The 22019-nt window shown below is 33.5% G+C and overlaps 1 protein-coding gene across 2 annotated transcripts in view; it reads right to left on the reverse strand.

Annotated features, from left to right (window-relative positions):
- Window positions 1–22019, reverse strand: part of NCKAP1 (NCK associated protein 1) — a 105655-nt gene that overhangs the window by 39190 nt on the left and 44446 nt on the right. For both annotated transcript variants that reach the window (XM_047722373.1, XM_047722374.1), the window contains 9 exons: window positions 21448–21585; window positions 20260–20308; window positions 16308–16464; window positions 13407–13463; window positions 11107–11203; window positions 10575–10681; window positions 9680–9812; window positions 7239–7320; window positions 5698–5756 (listed from right to left, as the gene is read on the reverse strand). In XM_047722373.1, the coding sequence (XP_047578329.1) occupies window positions 5698–5756; window positions 7239–7320; window positions 9680–9812; window positions 10575–10681; window positions 11107–11203; window positions 13407–13463; window positions 16308–16464; window positions 20260–20308; window positions 21448–21585 (879 nt within the window). The remainder of the gene's footprint in view (window positions 1–5697; window positions 5757–7238; window positions 7321–9679; window positions 9813–10574; window positions 10682–11106; window positions 11204–13406; window positions 13464–16307; window positions 16465–20259; window positions 20309–21447; window positions 21586–22019) is intronic.

Consider the following 22019-nt stretch of genomic DNA (forward strand, 5'->3'; position numbering starts at 1 on the left):
CTATACTAATTGATGAATTCTAGAAAAGAAATGAAAACCGTAAAAACTAGTGTAGGTTGAGCAATGTGATAGAACTTAACCAAAACCATCATGAGAGGTTTACAGGGAAATAAATTCTACTATAAGGGTACCAAATCAGAGAGGAAAAATCTGTCCACGGACAGTGGGCATTCCAGAAAGGCACAAAACAAGAAGAGAAAGAGTGTCTATAGAATAAATACTGTTCACTGTGGCTACAGTTAAAATGAAAAGAGGAGAAAGAAAATGGTGTAAGAAGAGATTCAACCAGATCATGTAGACCCCTCCAAAACACATTAAAGAATTTAAACCTTTTGGTGAACCAAAGGTTCTGTGCAGTGATCAACTTGTGTTTTAGAAACATTATTCTATGTGGAGGAGGGAACTAGGGAAAAGTGGACAGAAAGGAAATAGGAGGCAGTCGTGGCAATAATCCAGACAGCATTATGATGGTCTCGTCTACAATGGTGGTAGTTAAAAAGAGTTTCTTCTGGGAAATCATTAGATAGGCAGGCAACAGAAGAATTACGAAAGATGGCCAGGATTCTGGTGTTGTGAGATACTCCTTCATGCATCTCACGTGTGCCTACACATCTTCGATATGCAAGAATTCAAGGCTCAGAGTACTCACTACTCAGGCCATTTCTGAGAGTACTTGTACTTTGTACTTGTAAGTACTTTATACTTGCAGCTAGCTGCCAAACTTGAGGAAATGAGGCAGTATCTACCTCTGGATCAAAGAGCTAGTATGATTACTGTTGATACAACAGAGGGTTCATCAAATTCAGTGTTCCTTAGCTGCAACACAAACCTACTGCATACATAGCATTCATCTGGGTCATGGAAGCAAGAGAAAAAAAATGATACATATATGTTGATGCTCATGCTGCTTCCTGTGCAATGAATAAAATCCTTTGTCCTTGATGCAGGGGCCCCATGTCTTCTGCCAATTTCCATCAAACAGTAGAGACTAAATAATTATTTCCTTGTAAACTGGATAAAAATCAAATCTCAGCCCCCCAGCGTTGGTGGTATAGGGGTGAGCATAGCTGCCTTCCAAATCTCAGCCCCTACAATGGCAAGGGGCTACAACATGGATGGTGAGAAAATGACAAAATTAATTTAAAAGACTCATTTGAAATATTTAACAACAATGAAAGGAAAAACAGGTCACTTTAAAAAAAAGGTTTAAATAAAAGTAAGGTAAGAACAACCTAAGTAAATTTAATGACAGAAGGGAAGAAGATAAATGAAAGTAACCAAAGATGATTAAGAGACTAGGGAATAGGGACACCTGGGTGGCTCAGTGGTTAAAGCCTCTGCCTTCGGCTCAGGTCATGATCCTAGGGTCCTGGGATCGAGCCTCACATCGGGCTCTCTGCTCAGCAGGGAGCCTGCCTCCTCCTCCTCTCTCTCTCTGCCTGCCTCTCTGCCTACTTGTGATCTGTCTGCCAAAAAAAAAAAAAAGAGAGACTAGGGAATGCATAAGGGAACAAGATGCCTGAGGAAGCAGGAAAAAAAATGACAAAGAATACATGGACAAAGAATTCTTCTTTAAAGACTAGAAAAAACAAGAAAAATCAAAATGACCTAAAAAAGACCAATGACTTAAGGATTAAATTAGGACTCCAGTGAATGCAAAAAGCAATTCTAAAATTCTCCCAAAGGCTTACCCTTCTGGTCCTGCACTATTCAAGAATTACTGATATCTAGAGAACTGTGCACCTGTCTGGCCATGTGCTTATACTGAACTCTTATCTTTATATCTGATCATTGAATCAGATCATTCATCGCTCTTGTGAAGATTTGTTCCTTCTTGTAGTAATATTTAACACTAAAAAGTTTCTTTACTTATCCTTTCCTCATTGTTTGCCCTTTTCCTGTGTAAGCTTATTTTCCTATTCAATTTCTACCCATCTTTCAATGTCTGGGCAAAATGATGCTTTCTCTGTAAAATTATTATTGGCAATTCCAACTTGAAAAAAGCTTTCTTCCTTCTAAGAAAACTACAGTTAATTTATAATCCTATTCTGCCAACAGCATCTTTTAAGTTAATCTTTTAAATTTTCAACTGCTATTTAATTTTTCATTACCTTTAATGCCTATCTCCACAGCCAGATTTATAACATCCTTAAAAGAGGATCTGTACTCTTCTGTACTACAGATTATATAATACTGCTCAATATTTTATTTCTGGTATCCTGTGGCCTAGTCTGTAGGTGTGGAACTTTTCTTCATCACCTATGCTAACGTTCTGGATTTTGGCTACTGCCTCACAACTTGCACTTTTATCCTTTCCCTCAGACAAGATTTCTCTGGCTTACTTACATGCCCCACTATTTTCTTCCTTAGTATGCTCTAGCCCACTGTCACTAAAAATTAAGAGTCATACAGTAGAAAGTGGCTGTATGTCCCACTCATGATTATGAGCAATGTTATGGGTTAAAAATATGCTGGAGTCATAGTCCCCAGTTTCTCAGAATGTAACCTCATTTGGAAACAGGGTCTTTACAGAGGCAATCAAGTTAAAAATGAGGTCGTAAGAGTGGACCCTAATCCATTATCACTGGAATCCTTATAAAAAAGGAAAAATTTGGACACAGAGATATGCACAGAAGACTGTATAAAGAGAGACAGGGACAATGCAATTAGAGTGACTCATCTACAAGCCAAAACACATCAAAGTTTGCCAGCAAATTACCAGGAGCTAGGAAAAAGCCTGGAACAGATTTTCCCTCATAGCCCTAAGAAAGAATCAACCCAGCTGACACCTCGATTTAGGACTTCTAGCCTCCAGAATTATAAAATAATAAATTTCTGTTGTTTAAGCTACTAGCTTTGATACTCTGTTAGAGCAACCCTAGCAAACTAATAAAAGCAAGAATACAACACATGAAAGAATCATATAGCAGGTGATATTATTATAATAATCTCATAAAAATTTAGAAAAAACTTAGATATACCAGTTCTACACTCTTAATGCTACAGAAATGTTTTATATTCTGCCATATGACTAAACACAGATAAATTCTCAAGTGAATCCTCCAAATGAGTAAGTAAATAATCCTGAAAGTATTTAATAAGGGCAAATTCGAAATGTACCTTAACTCTCTAAAATTTTCTGAACCCAAATGTTGGTTTAGGCACTCTCACAAACTGAGAGCAGGAGACTTAAATACTTCAAGCTTTTTGATGATGAGTGACTTTCAAAATTTTAAATGTGTACATCCTGTAGCACCGCAATTTCACTTTTATTTTCATTTTATATGCTCTGACTTCTATACGGTTTCACAGCTTTTGTTAAAATAAAATGTTAATATCTATACTTTATTTTTTTTTAAGATTTTATTTATTTATTTGACAGAGAGAGACAGCAAAAGAGGGAACACAAGCAGTGGGAGAGGAAGAAGCAGGATCCTTGCAGAGGAGGAAGCCCAATGCAGGGGGCTTGATCCCAGACCACCCAGGCACACTAAACTTTATTTTATTTTTTTTTAAAGATTTTATTTATTTATTTGACAGAGAGAGATCACAAGTAGGCAGAGAGGCAGGCAGAGAGAGAGGAAGGGAAGCAGGCTTCCCGCTGAGCAGCGAGCCCGATGCGGGACTCGATCCCAGGACTCTGGGATCATGACCTGAGCCGAAGGCAGCAGCTTAACCCACTGAGCCACCCAGGCGCCCCTAAACTTTATTTTTAAAGGGAAAAAAAAAACCTATTATATATATACATTTAATATTTTGGGGTGGTGGTGTTTTAAGTGTTCCTCCCTGATTTCCCACTAACCAACTCTGCAAACTCAGGCAAGTTACTTAATACTTGTAACCTCATTTATAAAATCATCTCCAAAAGTATGCAACCATAGAACAAAGAATAAGTGTGAGAAAAATGCCTTTGTATTTTGAGGTTGGAAGGAACCTAAGGGCAAAATTACCTCAGGTAATAGAAAGGTATGCTCTTTCTAGGAGTCCTTCCTGAGACTGGGTTGATCTAAAAATCTCTTCCACCAACACATACTGGTTTTGTTTTTACTTTTTAATTAAACAAATAAAAATTAATTTAAGTTGCAGGTGGGTGTGTATAGTACAATTCCATGTACTGGATACATGGATATAAACCTAAACGGATATAAACCACTTATTAAAAGCATTTCTGAGGTATGAAAGTGGGAAGTAAAAGTACAAACTACTTTACCTCTGGGTATTCTGACATCTTAGAATGAGAACATACTACTATTATTTTAAAATATACATATTTCAAAAATATTCAGTTACTGAAAAACTGCACCACAGTTTTCACATAATTACTAGAAGAATTTATAGGGAATTAAATTTCATTATGAAATTTACAGTTATACAAAGATTTTAAGCTTGAATCTTAAAAGTCCTCTAAAACTATTTATGTGAATTATATATTAAATGAAAACTTTTAAAGTCTACTACCATTTATTTCGGCATTTCAGAAAAATGAAGCTTTTGGCACTATATCAGGGGACAGTAAACTACAGCCTGTGAGCTGGATGCTTGTTCTTGCTCCTTCATAAAGAAGACATCTAGATAGATCTAGATAGCTAACAAGAACATGAAAAGGTGCTCAACATCATTGATCATCAGGAAAATGCAAATCAAAAGTACAATGAGATGTCACCTCACATCTATCAGAAAAGCTATTGACAAAAACACAAGGCAAAAATGTGGAGAAAAGGGAACCTTCATGCACTCCTGGTGGGAATGTAAATGGATGCAGCCACTAGGGAAAACAGTATAGAGACTCCTCAAAAAATTAGAATTACCATGTGATCCAGTAATTCCATTTCTAGATATTTATCTGAAGGAAATGAAAACACTCACTCAAAAAGATATCTATAAACCCAAGTTCATATGCAGCACTATTTACAACAGCCAAGACATGGAAATAGCCTAAGTGGCAATCAGTGGATAAAAAGATGAAGAAATGGTGGTGTGTAAACACACACACACACACACACACACACACACACACACACACACAGGAATATTATTCAACAAAAGAATGGGGTAATCCTGCCACCTGTGACAACATGGGTGGACCCAGAAGGCATTATATACTAGGTGAAGAAAGTCAGACACAGAAAGTCAAAAACCAAATGAACTCATTTATATGTGGAATTAAAAAAACAAATACTTAAAACTAAATGCACAGTAGATAATGGACTGCTGGTTGCCAAAGGTGGGGCACCAGAGTTGGGCAATATGGTTGAGGGTAACCAAAAGTTACAGATTCCCAGTTATAAAATAAGTAAGTCCTGGAGATGTTATGTACAGTATGATGACTGTATCAGTAAAACTGTATTGCGTATTTGAAAGTTGCTAAGAAAAATAGATCTTAAAAGTTCTCAGAAGAAAAAAAATTCCTAACTATGTGTGGTGATAGATGTTAACTAGACTTATTATGATCATGTTGCAATATGAATGAATGAATCATTATGTTGTAAACCTGAAACTAACATATTGTTATATGTTGATTATATCTTAATTAAGAAAACTGTTTCTTCTATGAGGTAAAAACTATAGTTAGTTAAACAAAACTAGTCTTTTCAACAGGTATACAACAATGAATTTTTTTATTAGTATTTTCATGTTAGCTAAAATAAAATATTCATTACCCAAATGGAATGACAATGCAAATTAAGTTATTCTTACCTGTAATCTAAACCAATCTAATCTCATTCCTCTGAAATCAAATACTTCCCCATCTTCAACTACAATAATAGAAAAAAATATTACAAAGCAAATTAATGTTTCACAAATATACAATCAGTTTTAAAATTTAATAAGATCTAAGACAATTCCACTTATGGCCATATACACAAAAGAATTATAAGCAGAGTCTTAAAGAGGTATTTGCATACCATGTTCAAAGCAGCATTATTCACAACAGCCAAAAGGCAGAAGCAACCCAAATGTCCATCAATAGAGGAATAGATGAAAGAAATGTGGTACATTAGTTAGCCTTTAAAAAGAAGGAAATTCTGACACATGCTATAGTGGGGCTGAACCCTCAGGACATTATGCTAGTGAAATAACTCAGTGCCAAAAAGGCAAATACTGCATGATCCCACTTATGAGGTACCTGGAGTAGTCAAACTCATAATGGTAGATGGTAGATGTCAGGGGCAAGAGGTTAACAGGAAGTGTTCTTTAATAGCTATGGAGTTTCAGTTTTCAAGATGAGAAAGTTCTAGAGATGGCTGCTATATTCACTGCTATGTGAATATACTAAACACTATTAAACTGTACACTTAAAAAAAACAAAAGCAACTGAATAGCTAAGAGAGTGAAGTCATTCTCAAATCCTATAAAGATGCTGATATAAGGAGGGAGTTATGCTAAGAGAAGTGTAAAGTACAGACTTCTCTCCTAAACTCTTTCTCAGTGTGCTTACATACCAATTTTGAAAAAAGCTAGAAGAGAGCTTGAGAAATCCTATAAACAGAAGCTATGGACAGCATGGTGAAACTCCTCAAAGTAACTCTTTATACACCAAATATCACCAGGCAACTTCACAATAACTTCACTACTTAAGTGCAATAAAGATTGATTAAACTAAAATGTATTTATTACTCAGAAATGTTCAAGGTTTTAGATATCTTTTACTTAAAGATTACAACACTGAAACATCATAGCAATCTGCTGGAATGAAGTATCAAATAATGAAGAGGCAGTCAAGTATACAACATTTGGGATTGACATACCTGAACTTAAAATCCCTGCACTAGTAGGGACGCTTAATACCTGTTAGAGCTTGGCAAAATCGAGTTAACTCTCAAACCTTGAGTTTTCAAATCTACCAAATACAACAGCTTTCTAAAACTGATGTGAATTAAATAGGATAATATTTGAGTGCCTGGTACTTTTTTAAATATAATTTCATCAGTGGTACCAACTATTGTCATAGATGATGCTTAGACCACATATATACTTCATTATGTTTTGGGGTTTTTTTCCCCCATCTACTGAATAATAAGAAATTTCAAGCCATAATTCTCATTATTTTTATAAACATCATTATACACCTATTTTGGCAACTTTGCTTCAGAGAGAACAAAGCTAAGACAAAAGAAAACAGAGTAAGTGTGTCCAAAATAAATGAGTCTAGAGAAATTAACTGTTAAATCCCCCCCTTAATAATCAAATCTGAAAATCTAATTAGGAGAAAATATGCTTTTATTTGGAAGACTTACCTTGTTTTACACTCAGGGAAGTCATAGTGTTAACAAAAGAGGACATGATAATCGATTCATCCTCAGGGCAAACAGAAAGATTCTGAAAAAATAATAATAATAATAATGTTAAAAACATCTAACTGGGGAAATAATTCATAGGTCCATCAAGTGGCAGATGGACAAACAAGCTGGTATATCCATACTGTATTTTTCAGCCTTAAACAGGAATGAAATGATACATACATTAACATGGATGAATCTCAGAAACACTATGCTAATTGAAAGAAATCACAAACAATAGATTATATAGTATATGATTCCATTTATATGAGAAAAAATGTTTTTAAAGGCAAAAGTGACAAAAAGCAGATGAATAGTTGCCCGGGGTTTAGAGAGAGAATCAATTACGAAGGTCCACAAGAAAACTTTTAAGTGTTGGAAACTTTCCATGTCTTGACTGTAGTTGTAGTAACATGGACGTATAGTTGTCAAAATTCAAATGGTATACTGAAAATAGATGACTTTTATTGTGTGTAAATTATACTTCAACAAAATTAGGACCAAAATATCCCTCTCAAGTCAGCTAGAAAAATGAGTACCTTAAAAACTGCATCTGAAGTTGGCGCTGAATAACACAATTTTTTAAAAAGTGGATGCTTAGCTCACAAATAGTATAATTTTCAAAACCTACACAGCAATGTGAATATACATAATTTCACTACACTGTACACTTGAAAAAGGTTAGGAAAGAAAATTGTATGTTACATATATTTTACCTCAATAAAAAAATTTAACACCTATTACAATGAACTATATTAACAGGTTAATCTTAGTTCTAAATTTAAATCCTAGTAAATGGTTAAAAACACCATGCATGTACTTTACAACAGAAGAGGGTATAAAAAGCTTGGGCATTGGAGTTAGAGCCTGCGCTCAAATACTGGCTCTATTACTCATGAACTCTATGATACTGAGCAAGTTATGTAAATTCTTTTTTCATCAACAAATGGTAACTACAACTAACCTCTGAGGACTGTTGCACAAATGTAATAAAATATACTATCAATAAATCTGACAATTATTCATACTAGTATTACTGCTACTAATATTATAATTCCAGAAAAAAAAACATTTTCCTAGTATTGTAAAATACAATTGATGCAAAAGACACCAAAAGAGATGGACTGACTTTATAATTTTAATATTATGTAACATAAATCTACATTTATTAATTAATATCCAACCAGCCACAGCAAGTTCCAAAATGACATGAAATCAGGAGTCTGGTTTATTTTTTAAATTGTGATAGCACAAAAGCCTCTGGTTTATCCAGTAAGTAGTAACTATTTAAATAAAAATATAGCAAAGTTGGGGTGCCTGGGTGGCTCAGTGGGTTAAAGCCTCTGCCTTCAGCTCAGGTCATGGTCTCAGGGTCCTGGGATCAAGCCCTGCATCAGGCTCTCTGCTCAGCTCTCCTCCTCATTCTCTGCCTGCCTCTCTGACTACTTGTAATCCCTGTCTATCAAATAAATAAATAAAATCTTAAAAAAAAAGTCAGCAAAGTAATAACATTTTAGGGATTAAAATCAGCCCTTCTATTCCTGTTTTTAATAGACATTCTAGACAGAAAGCATCCAAGCTCCATCTAGTGGATAAAGGAAAAAATACACCAGTTCAGGATAGTAACCTGAGGTATATAGAATTCAAGGTAAACAATTACATGAACGATTTTTTATTTTCTTACTTACACCTTTTAAGTAGGTTTGAAAAAAAAAATCAGGATATCAAAGTATGGTTATTCCTCTGGAAACCAGTAGTTTTAGAATACAGAGAATTCGTGTTGTTCTTTACACTACGTGTTAGTTTACTAATACGTAGTATAAAGACATCTTGATTTTATAAAATGAAGCAAAAAAAAAACCATTTCCCTTACAGTTAGCTTATTTGGAATAAAGATAAAATAAATTTATATTAAAATGAAAAAGACTGAATAAAGAATTTACAGAAACCAAAAAAAAATTAAGACTAAAAATCAACAGATGAAAATCCAAATTAAAAATAAAATTAGGACATTTAATCAAATTAGGACATCTGGATGAATTTAAAAAAATAAAAAGATCTTCTAACATACTGTGCCAAAGGATTTATCTTCTACTTTTCCTCTAAAACTTAGTTAAATCTGATTTATGACTATCCTCTTTTGCAAGGTCCTCTTTAATTTGGTCACTGTACACCTCCACTGCCAAAATAAAGAATTATTCTCTGCATTGTGTTCACACCTGGTACACACTTAAGCATAACACCTACTACATTCAACTACAACTAAGTGTTGTAGATTATGACTTACTTATATTTGTAGCTCCACCACTTGGCACTAGATTATACTAAGCAAACAAATCAGTTACTAGAAAGAAGGGAAGCAAAGAACAATAGGGAGAACAGCATGATAAAGTTTTTACCTGTACAAGTTCATTGAGAACAACAGCATCAAAGCCAGAAAGGTACTGCACATAATACCTCTGCATTACAGGTCCGTATTTTCTTACATGTGCTCTAAGCTCTTCCATATAAAATATTAACTCAGCAATGTGCCTTTTTAAAAAATTCAAGAAAAGTATTTCAAAAAAGAAATTCATCATTATTAAGGAAAATATAAAATGCCTTTGGTATTACTACAAGAAGATTTTTTTCTTAGAAAAAGCACTGCTAAATATCATTTTATGTCAATTACTTTCTAAAGACATTTCCATGATGGAAAACAAAAATTAAAAAAAAAAAAAAAAACAAATAGCAAAACAGCTATGACTAAAAAAGTTGATAAAGGAAAACCCAAAATGAAAATAAAACTAGGGTATCTCATAAACTACATCATTACCAAAAAATCACAAATGAAAGAGGATTAGAGGATTAGAAATAAGATTTTTCTGTATGCTCTTATTTCTCTGCTTCATTTATCTAAATCCTATTGAAAGACTGTGGACTAAAATGATAGACATTTCAAATCACACACTTGGTTGCAACTCTACTTCGGAAGGATTCTTTTTAAATTTTTGTATAGTAAGTCATCTTAAAAAATGAATTCCAAAGGAAATAGTACTGGTTATAGCAAGAAAACAGGAATTTATGACAACCTAGAGTATTAGAAAGGAAACATTAAAACCCTAATATTAAGCTAAAGTAGACTCCACATTCTAATTCCTATCACCTAATGATATATTACAAATATTCCTTTATAATGAAATATGAAAAGCCCTTAAAAAGGTCTTTCAAAATAATTTAACCCCAAGTTCCCAAGTTTCACATCCCATACATCAAAATATTTAAAAAATAACTTTTTAAATGCTGTTAACTTACTTGTCTATAAAGTCATCTGCACTCTTCTTTGGCATGTTATCTGCATGACGAAGTAGCCAGATAATTTCATCACGGGCAAAGGATAATGCCATAAAAACAAAAAGGGCCTAATTAAAAAGAAATAAACAATATTGCTTATTCTCATGCCAAGCTTCTAAGTAAAACCTACTCATAATCTTTCTCTAAGTGAAAAGTCACTGGCAAGAACTGATGAAATCAAGTTCAAAACACAAAAATGAAAATACAGAAGAAAACCTGGAGATATGTATCACGAAAAGTACATATATAATTAAGAAGTGAGAAAAATGGAGGAAGGTGTGATATATGTATCAAGTAAACAAATTCATTCTCAGTTATATATGTTTTAGTAAAAGTTCAAATTCTAGTACAATTTCCCATAGAGAATATTTTTTAATTTTAATACGGCACACATATTGTTAAGAAATTAAATCAAATTTTAATAAAACTTCACACAGAATTTTTCCTTTTAATATGGCGCACCTGTAGGTAGAACAAGAATTAAATCAGTTACCTTCGGACCTAGCAAGCCAGGTTGATCAGAGAGGACAGTAGCCAATTCTTTCAGTGCAGACCTTAAAAATTTACGTCTTTCTCTGTGCATTGAACCACTATAGGGAAAGACATCATTATAATTTATGTTTCCACTAAAATTATTATTGACAATTAAATAACTTATCACTTCAGGTCAATTTCCAAAATTGTTTTGGAACTTTGGAACAAAGAAGCCCCTACAAGTATCTTCGATGGTATGTCATTAAAGGACTTTCCAATCCTACGTTTATCCTTGCCTTTCTTATGCTGTTTTTATAACCATGTTTATTCTGTTATTCTCCACCTATCAAAATCCTACCCAAACTTTAAGACCAATCCTTCAAAAAGCATTTCCCACTATCCAGATGTCCATTTCTAAATAATTTCTCCAACTTTAATACCATTTAGCCTAGCACTTTAAGAACTGGACTGTGAAATCCTTAAAAGCAAGCAATGTTCTACTATGTATACATTTCTGTCATCTCCACAAAAAAATCAATGAACACAAGTTAATAAATCTCTGATAATCCATATCCAATTTATTAACTACATTCCTATTAAATATATAAGACTTACTAAACAGGAGCTATATACAATAAAGATATTGGGATGAGATCTCTTGGCACTCTTGTTCAAAAACAGAAAAGATGAGGAAAGGAAAAGGTAATTATAAATATTTATTACTAGGTATTCTTTAAATGAAATACAAATTTTTAAAAATAATTACTCTCACATAATAACATGGAAAAAAATCACAGAACATTTTAAGTATTCCAACTTCTCACAGTATGAAAAATATACAGTCCCAATTTTAGGTTTTAAGATTTTGATAGGTACAAAAAATGGCACCACCACCCCCACCCCCACCACACACACACTATATATATGCCAGAAAAACAACTGTAAGGGATATAGAATACCAGAAACTTGGCTGGGACCCAGTAGAAGGCACCGATTAAAATCCAACCTCTGCCTCCCAATCTTAGGTTTCACCTCTCCTAGTTTTAGCCACTCATCTATAAAGCAGGGATGATGATACCTGCCTCAAAAAATACATCTTCCATAATGGCTGAAACACAACACTTTCACAATGTTAGGTTAATTCCAGTAACAAGCTCTTTTTTATCTGACAATAATAAAGTCATCCTATGCAATTTCTAAGAAAGGGATCAATGTTATTTTGACTATTTTGCTACACAGAGTTGCTACAAGGTCCCTGTGGTGTTATTTATACAGAGAAAAGGTCTATAAAGTACTAAGCCTGGATTATGGGAATGAGAAATTCCTATGAAAAATTATTGCTTATTACTTATGGTTGATTTATATAATAAATAAAGGGGGGAAACGTCTTACCTTTGAAAGAGTTTCATAAAAGATAGCTATGACACCATATATGTGCTTACAACAGTGTCTATCCAATGAAGAAGTGATAATCATTTGTATGTCAAGAAAGGAATTCTAACATACTCCAAAGTATGTTATTTATACTAGAAAATAACTTTTTAATAATATAAGCATTTTATTCAAGTGAAAAAATATGCATGAGGAAAATGATACAACACTGACAGCAATAAATAAAGATGGTTTAAATTCCCAACATCCATCCCATAGCCTAAACCTAAATTCTAAAACCTCTTGTGGTTTTATATTTTTATCAGTGGCAGTGATATCTTCTCTCTGGCTTATAGAAATACAGATGGCTCAAATAATATTATTTCTACCTAAGTTCAGTAGAGAAAATATTCTATACAAGTATACCATATATATTAAGTTGAAATTATTTATAATTCTTTCATGAGAAAATTGAAGAGCTGTTCAAAGATCTTAAATATACTAACTTTTAAGTTATTCTATATATTTACTAATATAAAATATTTATTACAATTCAGGAAAGGCTACTTTGAAAAGTAAATACTACTTAGGAGAGTGTGAAAATATGTCAATTTTCATGAAATAGTACAAAAATCATCACAATTTGCAAAGTATTGGCACAAAAGCATAGTAATGGTAAAAGACTTAAATGATACCTAAAATAAAAGACCTTTGTACAGTACTTTCTTAGAGCATTTATATCAACACTTCAAAAATATTTAAGATCTGTCTGTACTAACTTGAAGCTTATTAGATACTAAGGATATATACCTATTTTTCATTGATTCTAAGTCTCTCACTTCTATCACATCTTGTACACATTAATCTGCCATCATTTCACCAAAATTATGCTTTAAGAAAGAAATTCTTCTTGATTTTAAGTTCCACAGGTAAGACAGAACTACTTACGCATGTGATACAGCTGCCTCTTTGCATTCTCTTATGTCATTAATACGCTTATTATAGCTATATGAAAAAAAAATTAAAACCACATTAATCTTAATTTCATCAGTAACAGTCAAAACGAGTTAGCCAAACACCAAAAGTCAATTAAAATTTACTACTAGCAACAAGAAAAACTGGCCCTCAAACTAAAAATGCATGGAAGAAATCCACCCACTTCCTTTCCTGGTTCCCTTATAGTACACAGTTAAGTCTTCTTAGAAAAAGAGTTCTCATATTATATTAAATCTAACAAAAAAAATTAAAGCTCACTATGTAGATCTTGATTAAATACACCTCATTAAGCCCTCATGGAGTTATTAAAAATTGTACTTCCAATGAAATTAACAGTGGTTTCCCAAAATCTAAAGCAATAACAAAGCTATTACTTCTGATTTTTATGCTGTTTCATAAAAAAAATTCTGAAAGGACATAGTGAGCAACACTAGTGAATGTTTGGAGATAGGGGTTTTGTGGCAGAAAAAACTAGGGCAGGAAAGCATAAGACTACTTTAAATTAAAAGAAACAGGACACGAACATCAAAAATTTTAAAGATAACACTTGAAAAATAAATGCTAATAAATACATTATTTTCATAAATGCTATATACAAAAACTCAAAATTTCTAAAACGTTAAAGAAAAACTATATTCCTGACAACCCAGCTAAAACCAGTTACACCAAGAATTCCAACCTCTAAATTAAATACTCTAAAATTTATGTGTTCTTTGAGCAAATGTCGAAAATAAACTAATTCTGTAATCACTGTCCTTAATAACTCATAAACCTTTATACTTAACGATCTTCCGTGTAACTACTGGAAGTCCGATTTTAAATTGGTCACTCTTGATTTAATAAAAAATTAAGACTCCTCAACTCTAAATATGAAGATTCTTATATGGTTAAGTTTCTTATTAGAAAAGCATAACAAAAAAAAAAAAAGAAAAGCATAACATCAAGGCAATCGGTCTCATGGTGTCATTAAGTTTATGTGTATCATACATAAGTTTGCTCAATATATAGACTACCTGGTTCTAAATGCTTACATATATTTAAATACTATTCCACAGAGAAGCTATCAATATGCTAAAACAAAATACAAGTTTCATGACTTTCAACCTGAATCAATTAGAAAATGAAAATCAATTAGAAGCTATCCCATAAGGCAGGGGATATTTCCAGGTACTCCGCCACCTAAAATAAAAGCCGAATAAGAGCTGTAAAGTACATACGGCACTAGACCTCATTTTATGACCAAGAAACTACCACAAGAGAATGTCAGAAACAGGGAGCGCCTGGGTGGCTCAGTTGGTTTGCCTTCAGCTCATGTCATGATCCTGGAGGCATGGGATCAAGCCCCTGCTCACTGGGGAGCCTGCTTCTCCCTCTCCCTCTGCAGCTTCCACTGCCTGTGCTTTCTTTCTCTCTCTCTTTCTTTCTCTGTCAAATAAATAAATAAAATCTTTAAAAAAGAGAGAGAGAGAAACAGAGAGAGAATGTCAGAAACACCCACAGAGAAAGAAATCCAAACAGCTGTCTCTTGAGCAAAGGACTGGGAGGTAAATCAGAGTAGTGACCAAAAGGGGCACAAATCAATTTTCTGGGGACAATGGAAATGTTCTGTATCCTAAGTAGGTGATCACCTAGAATATTCATATACAAATTTGTTGACACCTAAAATTTGTGCATTTTTGTCAGTAAATTTTACTTCAAAAATCAGTAGGGGAAAGAGGGCAGATTCCTTTAGCCTCTTCAAGATACAGATATAGGAAATACAACTTAGGGATGATGTCCAGAAACCTGTAATTCCTACACACACTAAAATGTGAGGCTTAAATTGGTAGGTTAAACAGATCTTTATTTTTTAATAAATAACAGATGCTTCATCTCAATTTCATCAAGACATTTCTAAATTGGATATGAAATAAATGTAGGTAAACTTTATTTCTATCTGAAGCTAAGAAGCCAAACATAATTATTCAACACCTTCAGGTATAGGGGATCCCAGAATATTTTAGACACTCCTAATTTCAAAAGATTTCAAAATTGCTACCAAGTATGAGTTCAACCTGTCTTTAATATACTGTCTATAGAACCTCATGTGGAAAGAAATGTAGGCATTAAAAATTTCAAGGAAACAAATTTGTATGAACTGCTCATACAAATTTACAGGGAATTAATATACATGAGTCACTTGAAACAACTTATTAAAAGGAAACATGTTTTCTTATGTGCCGTGGTCTGACTTCTATAATTGTTATAACTAAATAAAAGCTTTTGACTGATTCATGTACTTTTAAATAGCACTACAAAAATGTCAAAACTCTAAAATGTATATCGTACTTTCAGCAATATTTATGTCTAATTCCATATCATGATTTGCAAAAGAGAACACATCTTCTTTATCCTAAAATACAAACTTTGAAAGGGCAGAAACACTAGGTATTTTAATCTACAAAGTTACTATAAAAATGATATGAATATACAGGACGCCTGGGTGGCTCAGTGGGTTAAGCCTCTGCCTTCAGCTCAGGTCATGATCTCAGGGTCCTGGGATTGAGCCCCACATCAGGCTCTCTGCTCAGCGGGGAGCCTGCTTCTCCCTCTCTCTCTCTCTGTGCCTGCCTCTCTGCCTACTTGTGATTTCTGTCTATCAAATAAATAAGTAAAATCTTAAAAAAAAATGATATGAATATGAATGATATGAATACTACCATATCAGGATGATTGTTAAAAACAACTTGCTATGGCCAGTAAGATACTACAGGTGTTATCTTCTTGTATGACATGACCCTTCTCTATTACCAACTTCAATGAAGATAATCCTACTCTTCTCCAAAAAAAGCAAGATAAATGAAAATGCCATACCCTCGTATGTTTACAAATAAGTCTTCTGCAGCTTTGTGAATGTGGAAAACTTCATCCCGAAAGAGAGAGAGGCAAGAGCTACTTTGAAGAGCTAGCTTCCAAAGGTTCAATGCTGTCGCATCAGTATTTAGAATCCCATGGCACAAAATGAAGCCAACTTTAAAAAAAAGTAAATACAAAGTAAATACAAGTAAATACAAAGATAAAAGTATTCCAAAATTATATTATTTCAGTTACAAAGTAGCTTTCAAATTTTTCAGAAATATAAACATAATCAAATCACTAAATCGAGGATTTCAAGTGACAGATAAAAATTCATATACATACAAGATAGCAACAATATTTCTCTCGTTGTCTGTATTCTGCAAAATCAGTTCTTTCAACCCACATTGATGAGAAAAAGAAATGTTGCTTCTGGGTAGTATAAGAAGTCATTTTTAACAAATGAGTAAAAGACATTTTCAAAAATCTTTACAAAATATTTTAAGCCAAAGATCAGAAGTTACTACTTAACACACAATACAGCAATCATTACAATTATTCAAATAATTGAAAAATAAGACTAATCTACTTTTCTAAATCACCAGAAGAAATGCAATAGCATCCTCCATTTTCATAGCAATGCACAGTTTACCAAATAAGTTTTCACATATATTATATCACATGATTCTGTGGAATAGATAAAACAGATGGTATCCTTCTCTTTCATAGTTTAAGAAATGAAGGTTCAATGACTTACCTAAAGTCACACCATTAACATGTTAGAGCTAGAGTCAGCCTCAAGTATTTACCCTTGAAGTCTAAGGTTCTTTCAATATATTATGCTGCTCTCTAGTATACGGATTCAAATCTCTCTTTCATCTTCTGTTATCTACTTTGGAAATCCTACACGAAAATATAATCATATATATGTTTGTGGATGCTCTCTCTAGCCATCCATACTAGGCCACAAAACCTCATCTGTCCTTCATTCAACATTTATTCAGTGCCGGCTATACAAAAGGTACCGTAATGGGCCAGTTACAAACCAATCCTATTTCCTGTCAAATTTCCCTAGGATTCTCAGTAGTCACTCCCACCTCTAAACTCCTGAATCACTAACATACAACTTGCCATATATCTTTTTATTCTTAGCTCAACCTTCTTTTAACAGGGCCACTACACAAGCAAGTTAACTTTTTAAGTCAAGTGGGCATATACTGTGGAGTCTTATGTGCAGACGTGTATTTAAATTTCCTGAAACACATAAAAGTATTTTTAATGCAACAGGACCCCTAAACACAAGCCAATTATATGATCTGGTACACAAGCAAAGAAATACAATTCATGTACGGAAACTTAAAAAGAATCCTCAAGAGAGACTGTAAAAGATTCTTGCCTTATAGAATGACTTTTTACTCTAAACCCCTGAGTAAAGAGATTTCATTTAGTGCCTTATACCTTGTTGAATACTTAGATTCACAAAATTGCTGCTGACAACAAAAGGTTTCTCTAAAAATATTAGCAGTTATATTATGGGTTACCATATGTTTTATTTTTTTAAGATATGGATTACCTTTGAATTTAGTACATCCATTTGTTTATGACAGAATCAAAAAAGGTAATGTAATTCAAATCCGACTGCCCAAGATCAGGATGGTTTATTAAATTACATGTTACCCTCCTTTCCCCACCAACATCCCAATAAAAGGACAGAAAAAAAGTTTTTTTTAACCTTTTAAGCCACAAAAAATGTTGGAAACAAGACAAAACACCAGTGCTAGATAAGAAAATTAGAAAGTATCTTTCAAGATGGAAAGTAGGTAGAATTTAATTTAAAAGGAGACTGGACTTAGTAACCCAAAACTCCATAGATGAAAAGAGATCTTTCCCAAGGAGTCCTCTGAGTCCAACCAATATAGCAAGAATAGACCCTGAAAAGAACACCAGGATTAAGTTATTTTATACTGCATTCCAAATAGCTGAGTTTTTAACATTCCAGGTTCTCAATAATTCTTGGCCAGGCTATAATATAGACCCGTGATCCTCAAACTTTCACTTGCATGAGAACTACTGGAAAGGCTTGTGATTTTTTACATCATATTGCTAGGATTCATTCACAGTCTAACTCAGCAGGTCTACGGTAGAAATCAAGATTCTGTATATCTAACAAGTTCTAAGGTGATGCTGCTGACCCAGGGACCACATCTGAACTAATCTAAAGCAAAAGTGCTGAAGATAGTAGACCACCTTCTACAGAAATGTCCTACTCTGAGTATCGAGGTCAAAAAGTACAGAGTTTAAGGTAATTCTTAACGTAATTCTTAACCTGTTACCTCTACTCAAGGCTCAATTACATGAAAGCAGCAAAACTCAGAGTAAACACCTTCCTTATTTTGGCAACTGTGGTCATTCCACAACTCTCTGCCTTCTCTATGTCCTTATATCCCCAATTAGGATAGCCTACCTTCTGAACCACTTCCCTGCTCATCATATGAAGACCAGCAATCAGCATTCCTGTACAGACTGGCGCAACTAGTTTTAGCTCTGAGATCACCCATGCCACCTAACTACTAACCACCTCTATTCTACAGCCATACTTCCATTAACATGAACCATCAAGGATCACAATACATTTCAGCAAAATCAATACTGTGAAAGCTGGTTTTTGAGTCAACTAAGAGAAGGGATTAAAATCTCAACTATCATTATAGAAGAAAATATAAATATCACAAAACTGATGAATGTAAAAAATATAATTAATAAAAATGGCTAAGGAGAGACATCTGGATGGTTCAGTCAGTTAAACATCCAACTCTTGATTTTTGGTCATTATCTCAGGGTCGTGAGATCAAGACTTGAGACAGGCTCCATGCTCAAGATTCTCTCTCTCTCTCCCTCTGCTCCCCACCCACTCGCATGTGTGCACACTATAAATCAATCAATCAATCAATCAATCAAATCTTTCTTTAAAAAACGCTAAGGATAGGGAGCATGTGCTCTCTTTCATACTAGTAACAGTGCCAGGACTATTCAAAGTGCCAGGGCATGATGAGATTAAGTAAAGAAAGAGAGTACTTAGAAACTTTCACAAAAATTTGACATTTAGTAGGAGTAGAAACCTAGTAATAATCTATTGTCAGACAAAACCGAATCAAATAATTAAAAATGTGAGTTTGAGTTTTTATTTTGTACCTTTATACAAAATAAAAACTCTTTATTACCTTATTTCTGGTAACTCTAGTAATTCACTTTTAGTTCTTAGTAATTTAGGAATTCATATCTTATCTAAGTATCAATCCAAAATAATTAAAAAAAGAAAAACTGGTCCTTCACTATAGTTTGAGACATACTATAATAAAAAGACAACAAATACTACCTAATGGTTAATAAATCAAGTAACAAGAACTAGAGGAAGTTAAAAAAAATGCTCAAAATTATTTCCCTCTGCCACTGGACTTCAGGGTGGTAGAAGTAATTGTATTATAGCAATTCTCATTCTATATCTGTTGGTCACTGTGTCTATTTTCCCTACAGTTTGTGAATTTCTCAGGAGCACAACTAGTACTTTTATCCTCCATGTATCTAACTGCAACCATGAGTCACTATAGTATTACTGAAATAACTCAAAATCAAAAACCTTAGTTGAATAAATACAGTATTTCTAAAAATCATTAAAAACAAAACAAAAATGTAGTTTGACAGTCACTCTGAGAGGCAATTTATGTACCATGAGCCTTGGCATTAGCCTGGGTTATTTTGTCTTGGTCACTTATTAACTATGTGGACTAAGCTTTAGATTCCTGATCTATAAAGCAGACCATCTATCCTGACAGGGTCAGTATGAGAAGTGAATGAGGTAAGGCACTGAGAAGGTTTAGTGCACTGCTTGGCATAGAAGTAATCCATGTTACCCATTATTTTTTCTAAAACTTAGAACCTGAGGGGTGCTTACAAAACTAATTTTACTTACAGATAATCCATTTTTCCATTGCATCCAAAGAGAGATATTCACAAGGCATCTTAAAAAGAAAATACAGATGTCTGATTAAGGAAATTCTAAAAAAACAAATCCTGTTCTAAGTCACTGTCTCTCTCCTAAAAATTTTTACTACTCAATTCATGGCTCAAATACCACCACGACATATTTGAAAAGTTGGATAAAGGTCTTATAATTTATATTTAAATGTGCAACCCATAAAGGACAATGAGAGCTGTGCCCCCTTCACATTTACACTCCCTGAAATCTCCCCTAAAATAATATTTTGCAAAATTGTCTTCAATCTGGTAAAGGATAAATCTCCAAGAGTCTATTCTACATTTCCCAAGTCTATTTCAGAGCTTTTAATATTCCAAAGGATAATATATTATCAAGTTAAAAATGATTTATGTACATAGATGCAGTAATCTGCATTCTCACCCGAATCAGTAATTATGTGTGTGTGTTCTCCATTTGCAGAACTTCTATGTTCATATACACAGGAAAGACTGAAAATACAGTCAACCCTTGAAGAGCATAAGAGTGAGGAGTGCCAAACTCCTCTCCCTCTGTAGTTGAAAATTCACCTAAAACTTCTGACTCTTAAAAACTTAACTACAAATAGCCTACTATTGACCAGAAGCCTTACCTATGACATAAGGTCAATTAACATATATTTTATGTTATACGTATTATCTAATGTACTCTTACAGTAAATTAAGCTAGAGAAAAGAAAATGTTATTAAGAAAATCTTAAGGAAAAGACATTTATAGTATTTATCAAAATAATCCAGGTGTAAGTGGACCCACACAATTCAAACCTGTGTTGTTTAAGGGTCCACTGTGTGAAAGAATATAATGATTTTCTATAGTCGGTGAAGACTGAGGTGATATTCTGGTTTTTTTCTTTAAAATCTTCTGCATTTTCCAAATTTTCTACTACACCAGAACAAAACAAACATTTAAATTTTAAAAGAAAATACTTAACACTAATTGTATTAACTCAGCATCAAAATTTAGAAATAAAAAATCCAACAGTACGCCTTACTGAGCATCTTACAATAAATTTTACTGACAGGCTAATATCAATTAGAAGAAAAACTGCAACAACACAGCATAACCGATATTTTTTAAAAATCAACTTTACTATTTCCATTCAAAAAGGGAAAAATAGAACCATACGGTGTCAGACTGTGCAGGATTAAGCATTGTACTAGGTGCACTGATGAGACTCAATAGTTGGGCATTTCTCCACTGGTCAGCTGAAAGATTCCTTCGAGGATACACCATCTGAAGAGAAATCAGTGCATCTGAAAGAGACTAATTAAAATAGGAAAAAAGGAAGTTGAGGAATAAATTTTTTTTCCATTTAAATTTCAGCTATAACTGCTGTGTGTTTCTAACTGTATCATCTGAAAACAACAAAGCCTAATTACAACTATGCTCCATATAATATCTGAGGAGGGTCCAGCTATCTCAAGTGTTTTTTTAATTTCATAAAAGCAACATAGATTCTGCATTTCTGGAGAAGATCTTAGCTCAGGAAATCATGTTACTTCCTTGGAAATTAAAATGTTTGGCAATCTTGGGATTTTTATTTCAGAAGAGGTAGGAAGCCTAGTTTCATTCTTTTGTACTCTGATAGTTCTCTCTGAAGTAACAGAACATTAGGGTTGTATGACTAAGTGTTATTAGAACTCAACATATTTCATATTTCTCCAAAGAATGCCTTATTAAAAAAATGTACTCTATCT

Source organism: Lutra lutra, chromosome 3 (genome assembly GCF_902655055.1).
Source record: "Lutra lutra chromosome 3, mLutLut1.2, whole genome shotgun sequence".
In the NCBI taxonomy this organism is placed as follows: Eukaryota; Metazoa; Chordata; class Mammalia; order Carnivora; family Mustelidae; genus Lutra; species Lutra lutra.